The sequence below is a fragment of the Herpailurus yagouaroundi genome, unplaced genomic scaffold (assembly GCF_014898765.1).
Source record: "Herpailurus yagouaroundi ecotype Mexico unplaced genomic scaffold, PumYag 215, whole genome shotgun sequence".
Classification (NCBI taxonomy): domain Eukaryota; kingdom Metazoa; phylum Chordata; class Mammalia; order Carnivora; family Felidae; genus Herpailurus; species Herpailurus yagouaroundi.
This window is the reverse complement of record NW_024412446.1, coordinates 9,762,191-9,781,889: the sequence shown is the minus strand read 5'-3', so window position 1 is coordinate 9,781,889 and position 19,699 is coordinate 9,762,191. Positions and strand designations below refer to the sequence as shown.

General features: G+C 50.0%; 2 protein-coding genes across 5 annotated transcripts in view; one reads left to right on the top strand and one right to left on the bottom strand.

The window, feature by feature from the left end:
- SMYD4 (SET and MYND domain containing 4) overlaps window positions 1–19,699 on the top strand; it is a 69,494-nt gene that overhangs the window by 45,828 nt on the left and 3,967 nt on the right. The window contains exons 10-11 of one of the 4 annotated variants that reach the window (XM_040455500.1): window positions 3–126; window positions 15,336–15,581. In XM_040455500.1, coding sequence (XP_040311434.1) covers window positions 3–126; window positions 15,336–15,345 — 134 coding nt within the window. In that variant the 3' untranslated portion in view covers window positions 15,346–15,581. Of the gene's footprint in view, window positions 1–2; window positions 127–1,049; window positions 1,191–1,226; window positions 1,918–15,335; window positions 15,582–19,699 lie in introns of those variants that run through there. The other 3 variants (XM_040455497.1, XM_040455499.1, XM_040455498.1) reach the window with 3 other exon arrangements.
- Window positions 3,515–14,636, bottom strand: SERPINF1 (serpin family F member 1). Its single transcript, XM_040455506.1, has 8 exons — window positions 14,514–14,636; window positions 10,521–10,609; window positions 8,780–8,978; window positions 7,961–8,116; window positions 7,349–7,552; window positions 5,905–6,047; window positions 4,346–4,556; window positions 3,515–3,902 (listed from the first exon to the last, which is right to left on the bottom strand). The coding sequence occupies exons 2-8, from the start codon at window positions 10,599–10,601 to the stop codon at window positions 3,643–3,645; spliced, it is 1,254 nt and encodes a 417-aa protein (XP_040311440.1). The 5' UTR covers window positions 10,602–10,609; window positions 14,514–14,636; the 3' UTR covers window positions 3,515–3,642.

Below are 19,699 nucleotides of genomic sequence, written 5' to 3'. Positions count from 1 at the left end.
AGGGGACTGGCAAAAGTCAGCTACCCATCTACAGAAGAGTCTCCAAGTGGTTGAGGTTCGCCATGGGCCGTCCAGTGTTGAAATGGGCCATGAGCTCTTCAAACTGGCCCAACTCTTCTTCAACGGGTAAGTCTTTCTCTTTTTTCCTGACACTTTCCAGGCCACTCCCTGTCTTTCATTAGGTTCTTCTGTCCTTTACCTTTTTTCTGTGGTGCCGTCAAGCATGTTGAAACTTCTTCGTTTCCCCTTTAGGAGAGATCCTTTCCTTCTGTTTTGTGGAAAAATGGAAGCTTTAGAATCTCCTCTTGAGAGATATGGGGAAAGCTCTTAGCTCTGAAAGGAGATTCCTAGGGAGAAGTTGCCAAGCAGTCCCCCCACCTGCATGTGGCCCCTCTTCTCAGTCCTTGGGTTCCTCACACCTCTCTCACTGCCCTCACTCTCGCAACTTCAAGTCCAGGAGCTCTTCCTCCTCCCTATCCTGTTCCTCTTAAAGCAGCTCTTCTCAACCGGGAGTAATTTTGCCCCCAGGAGATGTCTGGCAATGTCTGGAGACAGTTGGTTGTCACAATTCAGGGTAGAGACCAGAGATGCTGTTACCACAGCTAAGAATTGTCCAGCCCAAAATGCCGATAGTGTCAAGGTTGAGAAACCCTGCTTTGGAGGTTTCACGGAAGGAGCAGTAGGGCTGATGTCATCTACCTTTGCGGCTGAGATCACTGGGAGGCCCTATTTCTAGATGGAATACTTAATTCCAGCCTTGCTAAAGCTGCCATCAGTGCACCCTGCTGAGGCAGTGTTTGAAGCTTGATCCTAAGATTACGAATGGTTTGTGGATCTGATACCCAAGACACAGAGGTCACCCATTTGGTCAGAGAGAGAGAGAGAGAGAGAGAACAGGGCTACAGAGGCAGGTCAGGGATGGACTTGGTTACCTGGAGACGAAGGCTCCTGAGTAAACCGTGGCATAAACACCAGATTAACACTTTGAGATTTTCCCATTTCTCAGGACCTTGGAACCTTCATGCTTTTTCTGATAACTTTGTTTTCAATCTCTGCCTTGCCGTGTGTTCATGAAAGTCTCTCACCAACCCTTCCAGACTGTAAGATCCTTGAGGACAAATTGACCTTCTATAACTTTGTATTTTTCACAGGGTGCGAGTAGACCCTTGATTAAAGTTTGCTTGGTTGAATGGGTGGATTTACTCCTTTTACCTCCCGTGGTTCAGGTTTGCAATACCAGAGGCGCTGAATACAATACAAAAGGCAGAAAAGGTTCTGATGGTGCACTATGGCCCTTGGAATGATGAGATCCAGGAGCTACAAAAGATGAAATCTTGCTTATTGGACTTACCCCCCATCCCTGCAGGGCCTTCTGTGCAGGGTCCAAATGTTTTCTTCCAATAGTTAACTACCCTCCCATAAAAACTCCCAGTTCCCAGAAAAGACTTAAAACTAGTGTCTGGAGAGTCTAAGCACTTTAAAAGGATTTTAGCTCATCTGCAGGCATCTGGAAGTTAGCCTGGGGTTTTGGCTAGACTCCACCTCACTAAATGATGATAGTCTGTTTCCCTGGAACATTCCTATGGTTTCTAGTAGTAATGAAATGTTATGTACCACTCCAGTGGGAACTTAAGCTCTTGGTAGTTGGTAGTTGTATTGTAATTGAAAAATAATTATAAAGCAAGAAATCACCGAGGCTCCTTACCTCTATCTAGAGTCACCATTTCCTGTATGATATCTAGCTTTCTCGAATCCTTTGTTAAAACTGGTACAGTGTAAATTGTAAATAGAGAAATAAATATGGGGCCACTTTACTGTTGATCAGTTTCTTCCTGTCCTTATTATCTGCCTCTCATTCTATGCTCATGGCAGACTCGCTGACCAAACACTAATAAAATCGAGCTTATAGTAATGACATGCGCGCCTCCATTCTCAGTTGTGTTTATTAGCAAGCCTGAAAAGAGACTCCTTTCTACCAGACCTCCCCAAGCTGGTAAATACAGACTGCATATGTACTGAGACATTGGGGGCGGGGGGGCTTCAAATGATGCTGAGGGTACAGGCGTTGCTGCTTGTGGTTTCAAACTTGAGGGACAAAAGGTAGGGATGACGGCTCTTTTCTACCTGGATAGGTAGCAATATTCTAGATTCCATCCTGTTCAGGAGGCTAGGAGACTCTGTTCTGAGCCCTGGTTGCTATATAGCACCATCGGTGACCAAGTGGTTTCGATGAGTTAGTGGAAAAGAATGTCAGGTCCACAGTGCTTTGAGAGCTTGCCCACCCTGGCCATGACCAGGAAGTGTCCATTGCTTGCCTCAGCATTATAATCTGGAAACGATTAGCCCTGAAGATGTCTGGCAGTAGCTTTTCAGGAAGCTGTTTAAATTTTTTTTTTTAATTTTTTAAATGTTTATTTATTTTTGAGAGAGAGAGAGACAGAACGTGAGTGGGCAAGAGGCAGAGAGAGAGGGAGACACAGAATCTGAAGCACGCTCCAGCCTCTGAGCTGTCAGCACAGAGCCCGACGCAGGGCTTGAACTCATGAACCATGAGATCGTGACCTAAGCTTCAGCTTAGGTCTTAACTAATTGAGCCACCCAGGCACCCCAGGAAGCTGAGTGTTTAGAACACAGTTTGCATTCAAACATTTGAATGAAGGTCAGGCAGAATCTCATTTATCCAAATTCTCTCTACTAATTCACTGTGGCAAGACAGTGGCCAGTTAGGTTTTTGTTGTTGTTTGTTTGTTTGTTTCATAGAGATAAATTTTTCTTCTTGAAAATTTAGTCCTGAGGACAGTTCTGTATTCTGTTCCAAACACTTGACATGTCTCATGTTCCTAAAAAAAGGTCCTGTTATACTGTGTAAAATAGACATACTCCCCGAAAAAGAATACATTTAGAATTTTTCACATATCAGGTCCCATTTTAGGTGTACTTGGGAGCTCTCTTTAAATGCTTTATGAAATATTTCCTGAAGTTACAAATTACCTCCCTTATCTGTCTGTGTTATCCTGTGTTGTCAGGTGATACTAGCTTGACTGGGGACTATCTGTGCTTGCATTAAAACCTAAAGTTTGGTTTATTTAAGAGCATGCCCCACTGAATATAAGTTATAAGTTATATACTGAGTATAAGTTATACTCTTATAAACCGTGACTTCTGGGGCGCCTGGGTGGCCCAGTCAGTTAGGCGTTCGACTTTGGCTCAGGTCATGATCTCATGATTCATGGGTTTGAGCCCTGCATTGGGCTCTGTGCTGACAGCTCAGAGCCTGGAGCCTGCTTCAGATTCTGTGTCTCCGTCTCTCTCTGCACCTCCCCTGCTTGCTTGCTCTCTCTTTCTCTGAAAACTAAGTAAACATTAAAAAAAAAATTTTTTTTTAAATGGTGACTTTCTGCAGAGTTTAGACAGACCCAGGCTATAACTATAGTACCAGAAAATTACCAAAGGGCTATTTATCTTAATATTAAACTTAACATAGCTCAAAATAGGAGGAACAGGGCAACAATAGTTAAGGATAAAGCACGTTTATTGCAAAGTATACATTGAAACATGATAGGGGCAGCCTTCGTGTAATATGTAATCAGCCACCCCCTAGGCTTTTCTTTTTCTGGGATATTTGAACTTGAAACTGGAGCATTAAATGCCCCTGGGGTCCAGAATTTTGCCTATGAAGAGAAGGGCCCCTGTGTCTGTGTCTCTCAATACGAAAATGAAAGGTTGGTTAAGGTGATAGTCCAGGGGAAAGGTGAGGCGGGCAGGCTGGAGCCCTGCGCTGGGGGCAGTGCTGGCCCCATCCTCATTCCACTCGAAGCCACCTCGATGTTCCACTTGAGTAAGTTTAATAGGTTTGCCTGTGATCTTGCTAAAGTCTGGCGAATCAAACAAGGATTGTAGTTCTGCAGAGATTGAGAGAGATTTCCGTTAAAACCCTGCCTTACCCAACACCCCGAGGAAGAATATGCTCCTGATTCTTAAGTCCTGATTCTCAAGAAGGCAGGCAAGCTGGGAGTAGAACACCACTTTGGACATTCTGTGAGGTATGAACACAGACCTCTGGGCTGGGTAGAGAGTAAGTGACTTGCCCAAGAGCACACAGCAAGCGAGGTTAAGATTAGAAACCAGCTCAACAGACCTGTCTTGAGATGCAGTGTTCTATTAAAAGATGCATGCTTCTGGGGCTGAGGAATGTGTCTGATAAGGAAGGCAGTTCAGTCTTCCCCAGTCATCCCTGGCTTCCCTACTCAAGGGCCATGGAGCCCTTGAGTTCTGCTTATCAAGGTGGAAGGCTCCAAGGCTCAACCCCATGCACCCCAAGAGCAAGGGGGTCTTGCGGACATACTCATCTCCTGCAGGGACTTAGTGACTTCGCCTTCATAACTCAGCTTCAGCTTGGGGATGGTCAGGACGGCTTGAATAGTCTTCAGCTCTCGGTCTATGTCATGAATGAATTCAGAGGTGAGGCTCTCTTCTATCATGGTCAGGTTCTGGGTTACTTTCAGAGGCAGGAAAAAGATGATGCTCATGCTGCCGGTCAAGGGCAGCTGGGCAATCTGCAACAACAAAGAAGGAGCACAGGGGTTAGTGCTTTGGAGCCCAAGAGCCCAGGGCTAGACACATACTCCAGGATGCCTTCTCCTCTCCTGTTTGGGTCCCTGGCCATGCCTTCCCCGGCCCCTAATCTATTTAACAACTGTCCTTCTAGGCCACTGCTTTCTGGCAGCAAGATATCTACTCTGTTCCTTCCAAAGAGTAGACTCTTGTCTTTTCTTACCTCAGCCTAATACCAACTAAAGTTATGTGCTGAAAGAATTTTCTCCTGTGGTTCTAAGGAGCTAGGATTGAATCCCAGGTCCATATTTTCTCCTGAGGATTGTCTGCCAATAGTTACTGATCATCTGTTATGTACAGAGCCCTGGACTAGAAGGTGGGGGCGTTGAGCACAGCAACACAGAAGCAGTAATAAAATGAGTCTTTTAAGCAGAGGTTGTGAACCTAAGGTCCATGGGACAAACAGCATCAGGAGTCCTAACGGCCCCTAAAACCACATACAGAAATGTGTGCATGGGTATACGTGGCTTTTCTCTCCAGTGTTTTGGGCGTTCTGTCAGATTCCCAAAGAAAAAGGTTTAAGAACTACTGATTTAGAATTAAAAGATGTCTAGTATATGTGAAAGATTTAGAATGCCAGCAATTCGGAGTTTGTGACAGCTTGTTTTTTAATTTTTTAATGTTTAGTTACTTTTGAGAGAGAGAGAGAGAGCAGGGAAGGGGTAGAGAGAGAGAATCTGAAGCAGGCTCCAGGCTCTGAGCCGTCAGCACAGAGCTCGATGCGAGGCTCAAACTCAACAGGGTGCAAGATCATGACCTGAGCTGAAGTGGGGCACTTAACCAACTGAGCCACCCAGGCGCCTGAGTTTGTGACAGTTTTTTAAAGTTTCGCTTTGAATTCTAGAAATAAAAGATCTCCCCAAAGAGAGAAAAGGAGAAAGAGAGAGGAAGATGGGGGAAAAAAGACAAGAAAACACCAACATTTGAGTTGTCCACTCTTGGCCCATTTCGCATTATCTTCTCTCTCTTTTTTTTTTTTAAAGTAGACCCCATGCCCAACGTGAGGCTCAACTCACGACCCTGAGATCAAGAGTCGACGGCTTTACCTACTGAGTCAGCCAGGCGGCCCTCCCATTATCTATTAATCCTTACAACAAACCCTGAGAGGATAAGTTTCAATACCTGTCCTTCTTCATTTTAAGAAGAAAGGCTCAGAGAAGCTGTTGACTTGCTGAAAGTCCCACAGAATTTAGACAGCTATCACATCTCAAAGGTCATCTTATTTCCACTATACCATCCTGCCTGTCTTGGTCCCCCCGGCACCCACCACTCACCCTACCCCCTACAGACCTTGCAACTGAGATCAGAGTCCAAGCCGTAGCGTAAAGTGGCCTTAGGGTCTGACATCATGGGGACTCTCACGGTCCTCTCCTCATCCAAATGGAAATCTTCAAGGGAAGTCTTTCTGGGGTCAAACTTTGTTACCCACTGCCCTGGAATGAAACAAATGGGGTGCCCTGAGCCCCGGGAGACCAGACAGGCATTGGGACCATGGTGTGAGACCAAAGCATATTGTGGAAAGCTGCCTGGCTAAAGCAACCGCTCCAGAATGTGCAGGCTGGACCACAATATGTCTAGGATCTGAACACCTTCGATATATAGACTCAGGAGGAAGGAAATACATTTTTTTTTTTAATTTTTTTTTTCAACGTTTATTTATTTTTGGGACAGAGAGAGACAGAGCATGAACAGGGGAGGGGCAGAGAGAGGGAGACATAGAATCGGAAACAGGCTCCAGGCTCTGAGCCATCAGCCCAGAGCCTGACGCGGGGCTCGAACTCACGGACCGCGAGATCGTGACCTGGCTGAAGCCGGACGCTTAACCGACTGCGCCACCCAGGCGCCCCTGAAATACATTGATTTTAGTGATTTGATGGTCTGGATTATACAATAATATCCTCCTGTGATAGCCCAGGGGGAAAAGTAAACTGGTATCTACTTCTGCAGTGAGGTGTCTGGGAGACAGCATCGAAGGAGGTCAGAGCTGTAAGGGACCTCAGCATCACCCCCTCACATCTGAAAAAGCGCCGAAGCCCAGAGGGGTGAAGGCACTTGGCAGTACAGCGATGTGATAACCAAGCTCCCTTAGTCTGACGTGACCTTCTGGAGATCAGTGCTTCAAGGAGGGCTTTTCTCAAGGTTAGGGGTCCACTGTTGCTACCGCCCGAGAGTTGGTTGTAAAGCATCGGAGGTTGTCCAAATCCCACCCAAGTCTTATCTGAATGGGGCCAGCCTCGCATGGCGAACAACGGTTTGTCGAATACTTGCCGTGTCCTGGGCACAGTGCTCTGGTCGATGTGAAGATAGGAGACGATACAGACAGAGGGCCTCTGACGTGTGTCATCCCGTGTTAGAGGTGAGGGAATAGGCCCAGGAAGGCTGTGAGGCCTGCGCAGGGCTCTGCAGCCGGGAAAGGCCGAGCTGGGCTTTGACCCTCCTGTGACTCCAGCCCAAATCTAACGGTGCCCGCCCCAAACAGGCACAAGAGTGGTAGCGCTCTCTTGTCTGGGCTGGTCTTTCTGCATAAGCCTCTTCGCTTTGTAGGCACTCCCCACGTTTGCCTGGGATTAGGTGACGAGCACAGAGCTCTCAGGCAAGGGTGTTTCCCCGGTCATCCTCTGGCTGTTCGCCTCTGGGTTCATGCTGAGCTCCATCTCTGACGTCCCGCCCTTCCCCAGCCCCTCGGACACCCACCATCCACCCTTGGCCAAACGAGAGGTGGAGGAGCCCTCACCCTTGAAGTAAGCCACACCGAGAAGGAGAATGCTGATTTCACTGGGTATCTCCCGTGTGGACCTAGCAATTTTCCCTTTCATCTGGGCCTGCACCCAGTTGTTAACCTCCTGAAGGTCCAAGCGAGAGTTGCCGGTCAGGATTCTGGGCCTGGTGCCGTAGGACTTTTCCAGTGGCGCGACAAAGCTGGATTTTATCCGCAGCTCTGGGGAGACATGGAGAGAGAATGTGCTCTGAGAGCTAACCAGCATCCGCTGTTTGAGAGCATGCCAGGCTCAGGTTCTGGTTTACCACTCAGCAGGCCCTGACTTCCTGCCTAGTGACTTCCCGTGACTTGCCGGGACTTTGTGCCAGCTTCCCCAGGCGCTGGACAGGGAACAACGAATTTCTCTCATTGCCATTTCTCTTTGCGTTACCGCCCTCCCCCAACCCTCCCGCTGTCTCCCTCAGGCCACTTCCTCTTTCTGATCCTCTTTGAGCTCACGGGCCCCTTCCTGCCCACCAGTGCCAGCCCCAGCCTGGGCAGATGTGATCTAGTGTTTAGAATAAAGCCCCCATGTGGAGGAGAGAGCTCCGTATTCCTCGGGCATCCCTAGCTAGCAAGGTGACTCACTCCTCTCAAAGATGATCCGGGAAGCACTCTTGAAGTTCTTCTGGGGAGCAGTGACGGCAGCAAGGAGCTCCTTATAGGTGCCGTGGATGTCCGGGTTGCTGATCAGATCATAGTAGAGAGCCCGGTGAATGGTGGATTCTGTCCTCTGTTCTGCTCCTGCCAGAGAGACATGGGTGGGAGCCTCACTAACTGCCCACCGGGGCCCAGATCAGGCCAGATCCCAGGACAGGCCACCACACTCTAGTCTTTTACTGCTCATACTGGAAACATCTTAGACTGGCAAGAAATTTGAAGGCAATGGAAGAAAAATGTTTTTTTTTCTAACGCAGGCTAAGGTCATCAGGCCTAGAGAGCGCAATAAGGGTAGGACTGAGGGGTACAAGCCCCTGTGCATCTCCATCACAGCTGTTAGCAGAACGTTTTGTGGTTACCTGTTTATTAGTCTTAGCTAATAGAGACTCATTAGCTCAGCTAATATGAACTCAGCTGCGAGCCGAGGGCGGGCAGAGACCACGCCTGCTTGTGTGCGGTTGAACCCCCATAATCTAGCCGGATGGCTGGTATGCAGAAGCTTCTTGAAGGAATGAATGAGTGTTGAAGTCACCCTGTCTATAAGTGGTCCCGAGGCCTCACCCCTGAGTCAGCAGTGCTCAGCGCCTCCGGGGAGCGAGGAAGGGATTGTATGTGCACATGCAGGGGACCTCAGCAGGCCAGTCTCTCAAGCACCTCTTCGCCCCTTCCTGAGGGGAAGAGTCTCTAGGACTTAGAGAGGCATGTACACGCAGAGGATTCTGGGGCCGTCTGCGTCTGAGAACTCACCCAGTGAGAGGGCAGAGAGAGCAGTGGCCACGCTGAGTGGAGACAGCAGCACATTGGCAGTAGGGCTCAGGCTGGACCTCACGCGGTACAGATCATAGCCGAAGTTGGAGATGGCCGCTGCCAGCTTGTTCACGGGGACCTTGAAGAAGGGGTCCTCCTCCTCCACCGGCACCCCTGTGGTGTCAGGAGCTGGGGAGTCCTGGATTTGAGTAAAAAGGGCCATTAGAGATGAGCCGTGGATGACTGGTCTCGTTGCTTTGAGTGGGATTGTCATTCGGGCCCCTTACAGCCATCCCGCCTGAGGACCGTCCATGTAGCCTAACTTTGGAATGTGTCTGTGCTCCCTGATCATGCAGGAGCTCTCTGCTTTGGACAGACAGCCCCAAATGGAAATCAGTTGACACATTTAAACACTGGTGACCTGTGAGCCTCAGGCCTATAATAATTTTAAAAAAGAGAGAAAGAAGAGCCTCCTGCCTTCCAAGGAACTCTGTTCTCAGGCTAGAGCAAAAGCTACCTGTCTGTCCCCCCTTGCTTACTGCTCCCAGGTCTCTACCTGGACCCTCCTTGCCTTTCACGGCCTTGATCACATATCATCTCCTCCACCATAGACTTTCCCTCATTGCCCCAAAGTGAAGGCGCTTTTTGGTTTTCTGAACTTTTTACAGAGTCAACTACCACTTACATATGAACCACCTACCATGTACTGGGCTCTGTGCTAGTTCTTTTCATTTGAGGTACTTTATTTCTTGCTTATTGATGTATTCCATGCCTCAAAAGACCGAGTGCAAGAACTGAGTCTTTGATGTTTCCGCCCATCCCCAGCCCCTACAGAGCAGGTATTCAGTAGGTAGAAAGTGAGTGACTGACCACAACGGCCCTGTAAGGGTAGGTGTTTTTAAACCCACTTTATCAATAAGATAGAGACAGACTCAGGTGACAGTGACTTGTCTAAGGTAACCAAGCTAGGGGCACCTGGGAGGCTCAGTGGGTTAAGCATCTGATTTCAGTGAGGTCATGATGCCGTGCTTCACGGGTTCGAGCCCCACGTCGGGCTCGGTGCTGACAGCTCAGAGCTTGGAGCCTGCTTTGGATTCTGTGTCTCCCTCTCTCTCTGCTCCTCCCCTGCTTGCATTCTGTCTCCCAAAAACAAATAAACATAAAAAAAATTTTTTTAGAAAGAAAGAAAGAAAGAAAGAAAGAAAGAAAGAGAAATAAAGAAAGAAAGAATAAGGTAACCAAGCTAAATGAGAGGTAGAGCCAGAACTCAAACTCAGAACTCACAATGAAGTCCAGGGCTTCGGTCATTATGCCCGTGCAGCCCTGGTCCCTCACTGTCACTCAGTATTAGCTTCTCAGCATCTGCCTTTGCAGTCTGAGGCCTTCCACACTCATATCTCTGCCGCACCCTGGTTGGTATCTGCACAAATATCCAGGAACTCACCCAGTCAGTGAGACCCACAGTCCCACAAGGTAACGAGAAAAGGCCTTCACCAAAGGGACCACCCTGGTCCCTGGGGTTTGTTAGACTGCCTTCACCTTTCACCTTCTGGGATCTTATTTCTGTCTCCACTAGGTTCTCTGAAAGGCAGGGCAAGATGCTTTCTGTCTGTTTTGCTGATGTCTATATGTAAAGGCCAGAGCCTGGCCTGGAACCTGGGTGTCTGTCCCGTCTCCCATGCTGCCTGCTAAGGAGGGGCTGGGATTGCTGACGTCCCCACCTCACCCCACCCCCACTGACCTCCAGGCTGCCCGCGTTGTCCTGGCAGCTGCCTGGCCCGAGGAGGGCTCCAGCCCAGAGGAGTAGCATGAGGGCCTGCATCCTGGGGCCTGCAAGAAAGCAAGGGGCAGTGAGCTGTTTCCCTCACCCACTGCCCTGCTCCACCAGCCACCCTGGACAGGGAGCAGGAGCTCCATAGGACCAGCCACCTCACCTCTGACTTCCCCAGGCTGGAAGTGGCCCCTCAACTTGACGGTCCCTCCCTCTCATCACCTCCCCTCTCCTCCACCTGCCTCAAGGCCTACCGTCCCAGGGTGAACCTGCGCTTTCCTCTGCTGTGTCAGGAGACCTACCTTTGGACCCAAAGCTCCAGGGCCATGGAGATCAAGTTGTGGGCCCCTCTGTGTGGATATGGCCTAGCACAAATGCACAGCAAGGCATTTCCCTAGAGGCACCCAGCCAGCTCATTACATAGGATTTGGGGTAATGTCAGAAGGGGGCAGAACCGAGGTCCCATGTGTAGAATGACAGAATACAGAGAATGGAGGCATCTGGTCGAGCCCCTGCTTTCCCCAGGAAGTTCTCAGACTCTCCCCTTGAATTCCTCTGGTCTAGAACCTGTGGCCGCATAAGGGACTCATTCCCTTCCCAGTTCTCTGTTGAGAGCTCTTAGTCTCCTAGTTAGGAGCACTGGCCCTAGGGTCAAACAACTGGGTACAAATCTCAGTTTGTCTTAATACCTCTCTAAATCACAGTGTCTTCTCTTGTGAAATGGAGATCAAATAGTTCTTACCTATTGTGATGATGATTAAATTGGATAATGTCTCCATAGACCTGAACAGGGCAAAGGCAGGTGAGCTCTCCAGCAATCCCTGAGCTGAAGTGGGTCTCCCTACACCTGGAACCCCAGGGCGCCCCTTCATCCTAGGGAGACAGGTCCTCTTCCAGCCACCAGCTCAAAAATAGCTCTTAACACCCTCAGGGCTTTCTTTGCTTCAGGTTAAACAACCGGTTTCTTAGTAGGGCCCCCCCAAGTCCATTCACCTCCCCAGCAGTGGCCTCCTCTGGACCCACTCTCTCTGGCCCCTGGACCACGAGGGAAACAGGAAATCTGGGTCCAGAGCTGTATGCGTGCCACCATCCCTCACCCTCCTGCACTTGCTGCATCCGTGAGCTACCCCTGGGAGTCTGGGTGTGGGTGGGAGGGGCGGAAGGCAGCTAAGGGGGCGTCACGGGTAGGATCTTCTAAGAGGCCCTCTGTTCAAAAAGTGGGAGAAGGGGGGCACCTGGGTGGCTCAGTTGGTTAGGTGTCCAACTTCAGCTCAGGTCATGATCTCACGGTTCATGGGTTCGAGCCCCGCGTCGGGCTCTGTGCTGACAGCTCGGAGTCTGGAGCCTGCTTCAGATTCTGTGTCTCCCTCTCTCTCTGCCCCTTCCCTTTGCACTCTCTGTCTGTGTCTCTCTCTCAAAAATAAATAAACATTAAAAAATATTTTAATAAAAAATAAAAAGTGGGAGGCCTCAGAAGCTAGGACCTCTGGTTGGTCTGTGACCTCCCTCTGTCCACACTGCCAAGTCAACCATTTATAATCTGCCTTCCCTGCCCCTCACCTCCCTGACACACGCACAGGCCAAGGGTCTTGAGCACTTTCCTTGTCATCCTCTCATATACCCAGAAATACCCTCCCACACGCACAACACACATACTTTCCTGACTTCTCAGAACAAATAGGAAAGCGGGAGTGCGGTGTGTGATTTTTGGCCAAAGTCCTTAGAATCAAGCCAGATAATCCACCAGACAACACCGTGGAGATGAAAAGCAATGAAAGAGGCCGCCTCCAGAGTCTGCCCAGCTCATGGCTGGACTGCGGGTGGGAGCGAGCCTGGCTGTCTTCCCAAACTCTGATAGGGAGCTGCGTCCCAGGGTGAGCCCCACAGACCCTCGTTCTCAGCCAGCTGCCCTAGTATACAGCTGCGGCTGGCGCTCAGGGAGAAATCTTACGTTGAGGCAACAGGAAAAGCTTTCTGTGGTACCAGATCGAAACCTTTAACACCATCCAGGCTCACAGCTGCTCTCTCCACCCGCCAGCCCCACCCCAGAGCTGGCGGAGCCTTCTCGCCTGAGCCTCAGCAGACTGGTTTATCAGAGACCCAAAATTCCAGGAGATTCACAGGCAGCAAGGCTAAAGGATAAGCCGTTAGCTCTAGTCCCTCTGGCGGGGGGAGGTGGGGGGCATCCTGGCATAGTGTCTAAGGAAGCTACGTTTACAGTTCAAATGCACTTGAAGGTCAGACCTTCCCCACCGGAGTCCCTACAGAATCAGCCTAAGCTCCGGGGTCATGTGATCACTGTCCCCATGTGGGTGGGCTGAAGAGAAGTGAGGGACCCTGGCAGTGAAAGGCACATGGGTCCCCAGCCGGCCCAGAGCCAGTCGCTGGGACATGTACTATTAATGGCACCTCTGAATCTTCTATCTCAAGCCCTGGGGATGAGGGAAGAGGAGAGATTATTGAGAGCCCCCTACAAGGGCACTGAGAGAGCAGAGAGAAAGAGTCTGCGTGGGGTTGGGGGGCCCTCTGAGCCCACTCACTGCCCTGTCCAAGGTGATTGTTCTGTGGGCTGAGGGCAGGCAGCCGCTGCCTGGCCAGGGGCACAGGGACAATGATGCCATCCTGTCCAAAGGGCAGTATCCAAGCCAGACTCCTGTCATACCAGGAAGGGGAGGGCATGGGGAGGAGGTAGATACGCTCCCCGTTGGGCCAAGGTCAGGCCTTCCTTGCTGCCACATTTACTCAAATCAAGAGACACAAGGAACTGGGATTTTGTGATCTTGCCTTCAAGCTGGGAGGATAAATTTGAGCCAATACATGTGTTTCAGATTAAATCCAGCTGTGAGACAAACACCATCCCTCCTCCTTCCAGCACCACACAGCCTAAAGCCACATGGCAGTGGACCTCCTGGGCAGCACAGGGAAGGGCACCACCCTCTCTCCTGGGAGAGAGGTTCCGAGGGTCCCCTCCAGGCCCACTCCACCCATGGGGACCCTGCCAGTCCCCGGGAAGCCTTCCTTCTGAAGCCTGGGAGCCTGAATGAGTGGGGCCACAGTGCCCATGAGTTTCACCTCCCCACGCCCCAGAAGGGCCAGCCCTAGAAGCAGAACTGTCTGGCCCCCTTCCCCTCCCACCCTGAACTCCTGGTGACAGGCATGGGCCAGACAGTGATGGGATTTCTGGGAAGCCTGCGGCTTTTGTTTGGCCCAGACCCGCTCTTTGCTGTGGTGTACCCCAGGGAGCAGAAAGGATGCGGGCAGCCAATCTCTCCAGGCCCCATACGCTGGCTGGACTAAAGAGTGGTCATTGTTTGCGAGAGGCCAAAGCCCCACTGGTCTCCCATCCCAGCCTTTACTGGAAGCTAATTTGGCCGAAGAGGAAGGATGGCGACTGGATAGAAGGACCCAGCCGTCCCTCGTCCCAGTCTTCTGTAGGGCTCAACAGGTCAGCTGCTTGGCGGTGTAGGAAGTTACCTCTGAAATCGGCACCAATTGATTTTGAAAAAGCAGCAGGGAGCTGAGCCCAAGCCAAGGCTGGGCTGGAGGGGGTTGGGGGGCTGCCTCGTAAATACCCCCAGGGAAGCAGTGCTCCGGGACAGCCTCCTTCCCTTAGGTCTGCGGAGCCCCTTGGAGGTGCTGCTCAGACCCGGCCCAGCAGCTGAGCCCTCTGTTTCTTTCCACTACCGCCCTCCTCCATTGCTTCCCACCCACTTCATTCAAAGGTCTTTCCAGCCTCTTCTTCCAGTGGTGCAGTGGGGTTTGGGGATAACTGGGCCCTGGCCTTCTACCCCCAACCCCCTCTGCCCTCTCTTATCCTCTCACCCCCGTGCCCAAGCTGCAGGAGCTCTTGGCTCCCCACCTCCTCTCCCTCGCACCCCTCTTTTCTGCTCCCTGCCTGTCTCAACCCCGGGGAGCCTCTCCAGTCTTCCCCTGACACTCGCACCAGCCAGGGAGCTGCTTTACCTGTGGGTGCACCGCAGCTCCGTGCCAGCCTCTGCACACCGAGGGGCTCCAGCAAGCACAAGAGCTATTGCAGCCGCCTCCCGACCCAGCGCCCAGCAAGCTTCAGATTACAGCTACTCCTTTCTTAAAGCGACCTGCACTCAGTTTGGATTCTGTGATTGCATCACTGCCTGGTGTTAACTTTAACCCACTGCTGCCCTTCCACCACACACCCCCAACACACACACTCACATTCCCACACCGACTCCACCAGACCGTCCTGTGGGACCCTGGCCTTCCTCCTGCCTGCGGTCCCACCCCCAGAGGGCACCCTGGCCAACTCGGGTGGGAGACAGGCCTGAGGAAGGAAGAGACTTGCAGGAGGAGGCCCTGGAGGCAGGCTAGAGCAGAGAGGGGAAAAAAAAAAAAAAAAAAAACAACCCTGCCCAGTGCTAGGACTCTAGGTTTTTCCTGGTCCTTGGCTCTGGCACTAGCTGGGATTTGGGGCAAGACAACTCTCCCAGCTCCTGCCTTGCCTTGGCTGAAAAATGGAGAAATGGAACTGGGATGTCTGTCTGCTTTTTCAGCCCTGGAATTCTGTGATTTCTAAAGATCCGAAAGGGCAGTGGGGGAAATATCCGACCAGAGGAAGAACTGGGCTGTGCTAGAACCGTTAGTCCGGAGGGGAGGCCAAGAGCGTGCTGGGCACCTGCTAGGCACAATACAGGTCCTCTAGATGGGGGAACACCTGGGCCCTGCTCAGCTGGGATGTTTAGGACCTTGCAATGTGGTTGTGAACCTAAAATACTGACATGGGAAATAACGTAACAAAACGCTTTCCAGGCAGGTATGAGTGCTGGCCGAGAGCCCAGTGGTCATCCGGAGAAGAGATCAGGGAAGGAACGGGGAACGCCTGGAATATTTAGCTGGAGGAAGAGAAAATTCCAGAGAAGAGATCAGGGAAGGAACAGGGAACGCCCTGGAATATTTAGCTGGAGGAAGAGAAAATTCCAGAAAACACCATCACCTCCTGTGAGGCTCCAGGGAGCAGAACTAGAGCCCCTGGGTAGAACTTTCCAATGGGTTCAGCTTTATATAAGAAAACTCTCTCAACAGTCAGAGTTCAAGCCTTTCAACAAAAAAAGTTGAGTACCTCTATGCAAGTCGCTGGCTAGGTATGCAGAGGAGGAGAAGGATATAGATGTATAAGGCTCAGTGCCACACTCCAGAAACTTACTGGCTAATAATAAGAGGCTGGTACGAGAACAGATTGTTCCACCATAATGTGGCACATTCTGTGATAGCAGGCTCTACAACCCCGCCGTCCAGTACAATAGTCACTATCCATGTGGCCACAGAGCACTTGAAATGTGGCTAGTCTGATAGCCTATAAGTGTAATATACACAGCAGATTGTGGATATTTCATATGAAAAAAAATACTGTAAAGTATCTCAGTAGTTTTTACACTGATTATATGTATTGGGTTAAATGCAATATATTACTAAAATTAATTTCACCTATTTCTTTTTTAATGTGGCTACTAGAAAATCTTAAATTACGTATGTAGTTTGCATTGTATTTCTATCGGACAGCACTGTTCTGAAGGGTATTGTGGCAATGTGGTTGCAATATATGAATCTAAGCTGTCTTGAAGGGTGAATAAGAAGGAGCTAAGCATGGAAACGCAGGAAGGGTGCAAGTATCCATGTGGACAAGTTAAAACTGGATCCCTATCTCACACCATTCACAAAAAGTAGCTCTAGCTACATTAGGGATTAAATGTGAAAAACAATTTCCGTTTTTGAAGAAACTTTATTTTTTTTTATTATTTTTTTTAATATTTATTTTATTTTTGACAGAGAGAGAGCATGAGCAGGGGAGGGGCAGAGAGAGAGGGGGGACACAGAATCTGAAGTAGGCTCCAGGCTCTGAGCTGTCAGCACAGGGCCCGATGCGGGGCTCGAACTCACGGACCGCGAGATCATGACCTGAGCCGAAGTCGGCCGCTGCCGCTTAACCGACTGAGCCACCCAGGCGCCCCCAGATCAGCAAAATTTAAACATCTGACAAGACCCAGTGTTGGTGAGGATGTGGACAACCAGGATCTCTTAATGCCCTGCTGTTGAGAATGTGAGAATGTAAATTGATACAACCACCTCCAAGAACAATGTGGCAACAAATGGCAAAGCTGTGCATAACCATAGGGGGCAGCCCTGGCAGTTAAAGATGGGAAGACCCAAACTGCAACCCAGCAATTCCAATCCTAAACATGCAAGCTGGCAAGATTCCACATGTGTACACAAGGAAGTATGTATGGTCATGAATGTTATAGCAGGACTATTTATAGTGACAAAAAGAAACAAAGTAATGGGATGCCTGGGTGACTCAGATCATGATCTCAAGGTTCATGGGTTCGAGCCCCAAACCAGCTCTGTGCTGACAGCTCAGAGCTTGGAGCCTGCTTCAGATTCTGTGTCTCCCTCTCTCTCTGCCCTTCCCCTGCTTGTGCTCTGTCTCTGTCTCTCAAAAATAAATAAACGTTAAAGAAAAAACAAAACAAACAAAAAAAAAAGTAGATGCATGTCTATCAACAGGAGACTAGAGATGGAAAAGTCTTCCAGCCCTGAGAAAGTGAAGGGAAGTCATTTGTATCAACACAGACCTGTCTCAGAGGGTGAAGTGATACAAGTTGCAGAAACATGCAAACTGCACGACACAGTTACATAAGGCTTAAAAACACACACTATATACTACCCAAGGATAAAAAAAATTCGTGTGATCACAGTAAAAGAAATACATGAAAATAATAGAAACCAAATTCAGGATGACAGTTATGGGAGTAGAGGAGGGATCGTGGAAGGACTTGTAAAGCTGTCGCTATATTGAGAATATTTTAATGGCATTATGCAATTCATTGCACCTTTTGTCTGTCCCAATGATTTCATGATAACTTATGAAGAAAGATTTCTCTCTCCTCCGATTACCGTGAGAGGTGTCCCGCTCCATTCCCTCCTCAACTTCAAACTTGCTTCTGTGCCCAGCTCTCTTTCGAAACAGCTGTAGCCAAGTTCACGGGTGACCTTCATGTTGACCACCAAAGTGACGTCTCTTCCCTTGACAACAGGCAGCAGAGCAGATGGTTCCTCCTTCTTGAAACTCTGCCTCTCCACACACCCCCATTCCCCACTCCACTCCCCACCAACCCCTTGCCACCCCTGCCTCACACACTGCATCTTTTCTGTCTCCTTTGCTGGCTCGATCCAGGGACCCCTTTTCCTCACCATCGACATCTCCTCTTAGGTGATTTCCCCTAGTTCCGTGACTTTCAATGCATCTGTATGCTCCCAGATACTTCCAAGTGTGTATTCCTGACCAAGATACCCAATAGCCTATTTGACAAATCCACATGGATGCCGAGTAGGTAGGATGAACATACAATTTACCATCCAAACACTCCTCGGAACAAAAGTGGAACCACAGACGTAACCTGAACTGTCCCAGGTAGACGATGTTAGTCTACATTAATGTGGTAGTTCAGTCACAACATGTTCAAACTAGAAATCTCCAGTTGGGGCACCTGGCTGGCTCAGTCAGTGGAGTGTGCAACTCTTGATCACGGGGTTGTGGGTTCAAGCCACACGTCGGGTGTAGAGATTACTTAAAAATAACTTAAAAAAAAAAAAAAGGAAAGAAAGAAAGAAGGAAGGAAGGAAAGAAGGAAAGGGAGAAACCTCCGATCTATGCTAAAATCTGTTCCTTACTCTGATTCCCATCTCCGTGAAACCCATTTTCTCAAAACAGAAATTCAGGAATCTGAACTATGAACCCCACCATCCTTGAGCCTTTCCTTTCCATCATGTCCCATACAATCTATCCACAGAATCTACAGCATCTACCTGCAAAATACCCACACCCCGTGTCTCTTGCCTGCTAACCCACGCTTGTCCCTCTACATTCCGTTCTCCACACAGCAGCCAAAGGGAGCCTTCTAGAACTCAACATCAGACCACGGCACCCCTCACTTAAAAGCCTTCCACAGTGAGTGGATTATTGCCATCCACAGCAACACAGACGAATGTCACAAACAGGAGGTTGAACAAAAGAAGCTAGACCCAACAGAGCAGACCCTATAATTCCTTTATATGAAGTTCAAAACCAGGAAAGACGAATCTGTTCCTGGAAGTCAGGAGAGTGAGTACCATTTCTTGATGCAGGTGCTGGTTGCACAGGGGTATTGGGTTCATGAGAAAATTCATTAAGCTCATGTACAGTTGAGACTTGTGCACTTTGCATACTATATTTCAACACAAGATTTTCACTTGTTTATTGTCTAGATCACTCTACCACCGATTTAGGCTCCGGTGGGTAGGGATCTTGTCTGCTGGCTCATTGCCGTATCCCCAGAGCTTGACGCACTGCTGGACACACAGGCTCTGACAAGGACTTGTAGGGGGATGCAGTCAGACCAGCAGCAGGGAGAACCTAGGAGGTGAGGGCAGGTGACCCGTGGGAGTGATGACCAGATCCAACCCGTGGCTAAAGCCAGAATGGAGAGGAGAGAGCGGAGAAGGATTTAGAAGGTGAAATTAAGTTGGTAGACTGCTGATTTAACTTTCCAATTACTTCTTACTCCAAAGATAAAAACAACACTCTTTACAGTGACCTTAAGGCCTTAACGCGATCGGTCTCCAGTTCCCCTCTGACCCCTCCCCACCCCCACCCCCGCCCCAGCCTTATGGAGCCCCTGCTCATACTGAACCTTCTGAGCATGCTCCCACTTCTGCCCTTGCTCCTCCTCTGCCCGGGAAGCTCCTCCCCAAGATTTCCATGGTGCCTGCCCTCCCCTGCTTCCAGTCTCTGCTCCCACACCACCTATAGGGGAGGCCTTCCCTGCTTTCTTTCTCCCCATAGCCCTTGCCAGCCTCTGACACAACATCTATTTCGCTTGTTTTATTTATTACCTGTCTCCCCACACTGCCAGTTTGTTAGAAGCAAGAGTCTATCCCAGGCACTTGCTCTTAACCAGTGTTCTTCAGGGTTGCAGGCGGCCACTGCACAGACACCCTGCGCTCAAAGACAAGGGCCCACCCACGTGGACACCCGCGCTGCCCCCAGCCCGGTGCCGGTGCCGCGGTGCGCGCAACCACTCCCCCCAGATCTCGGGCGCTGACAGCCTCCAGCTGGAGCCAGCGCTTCCTGCAGCCTG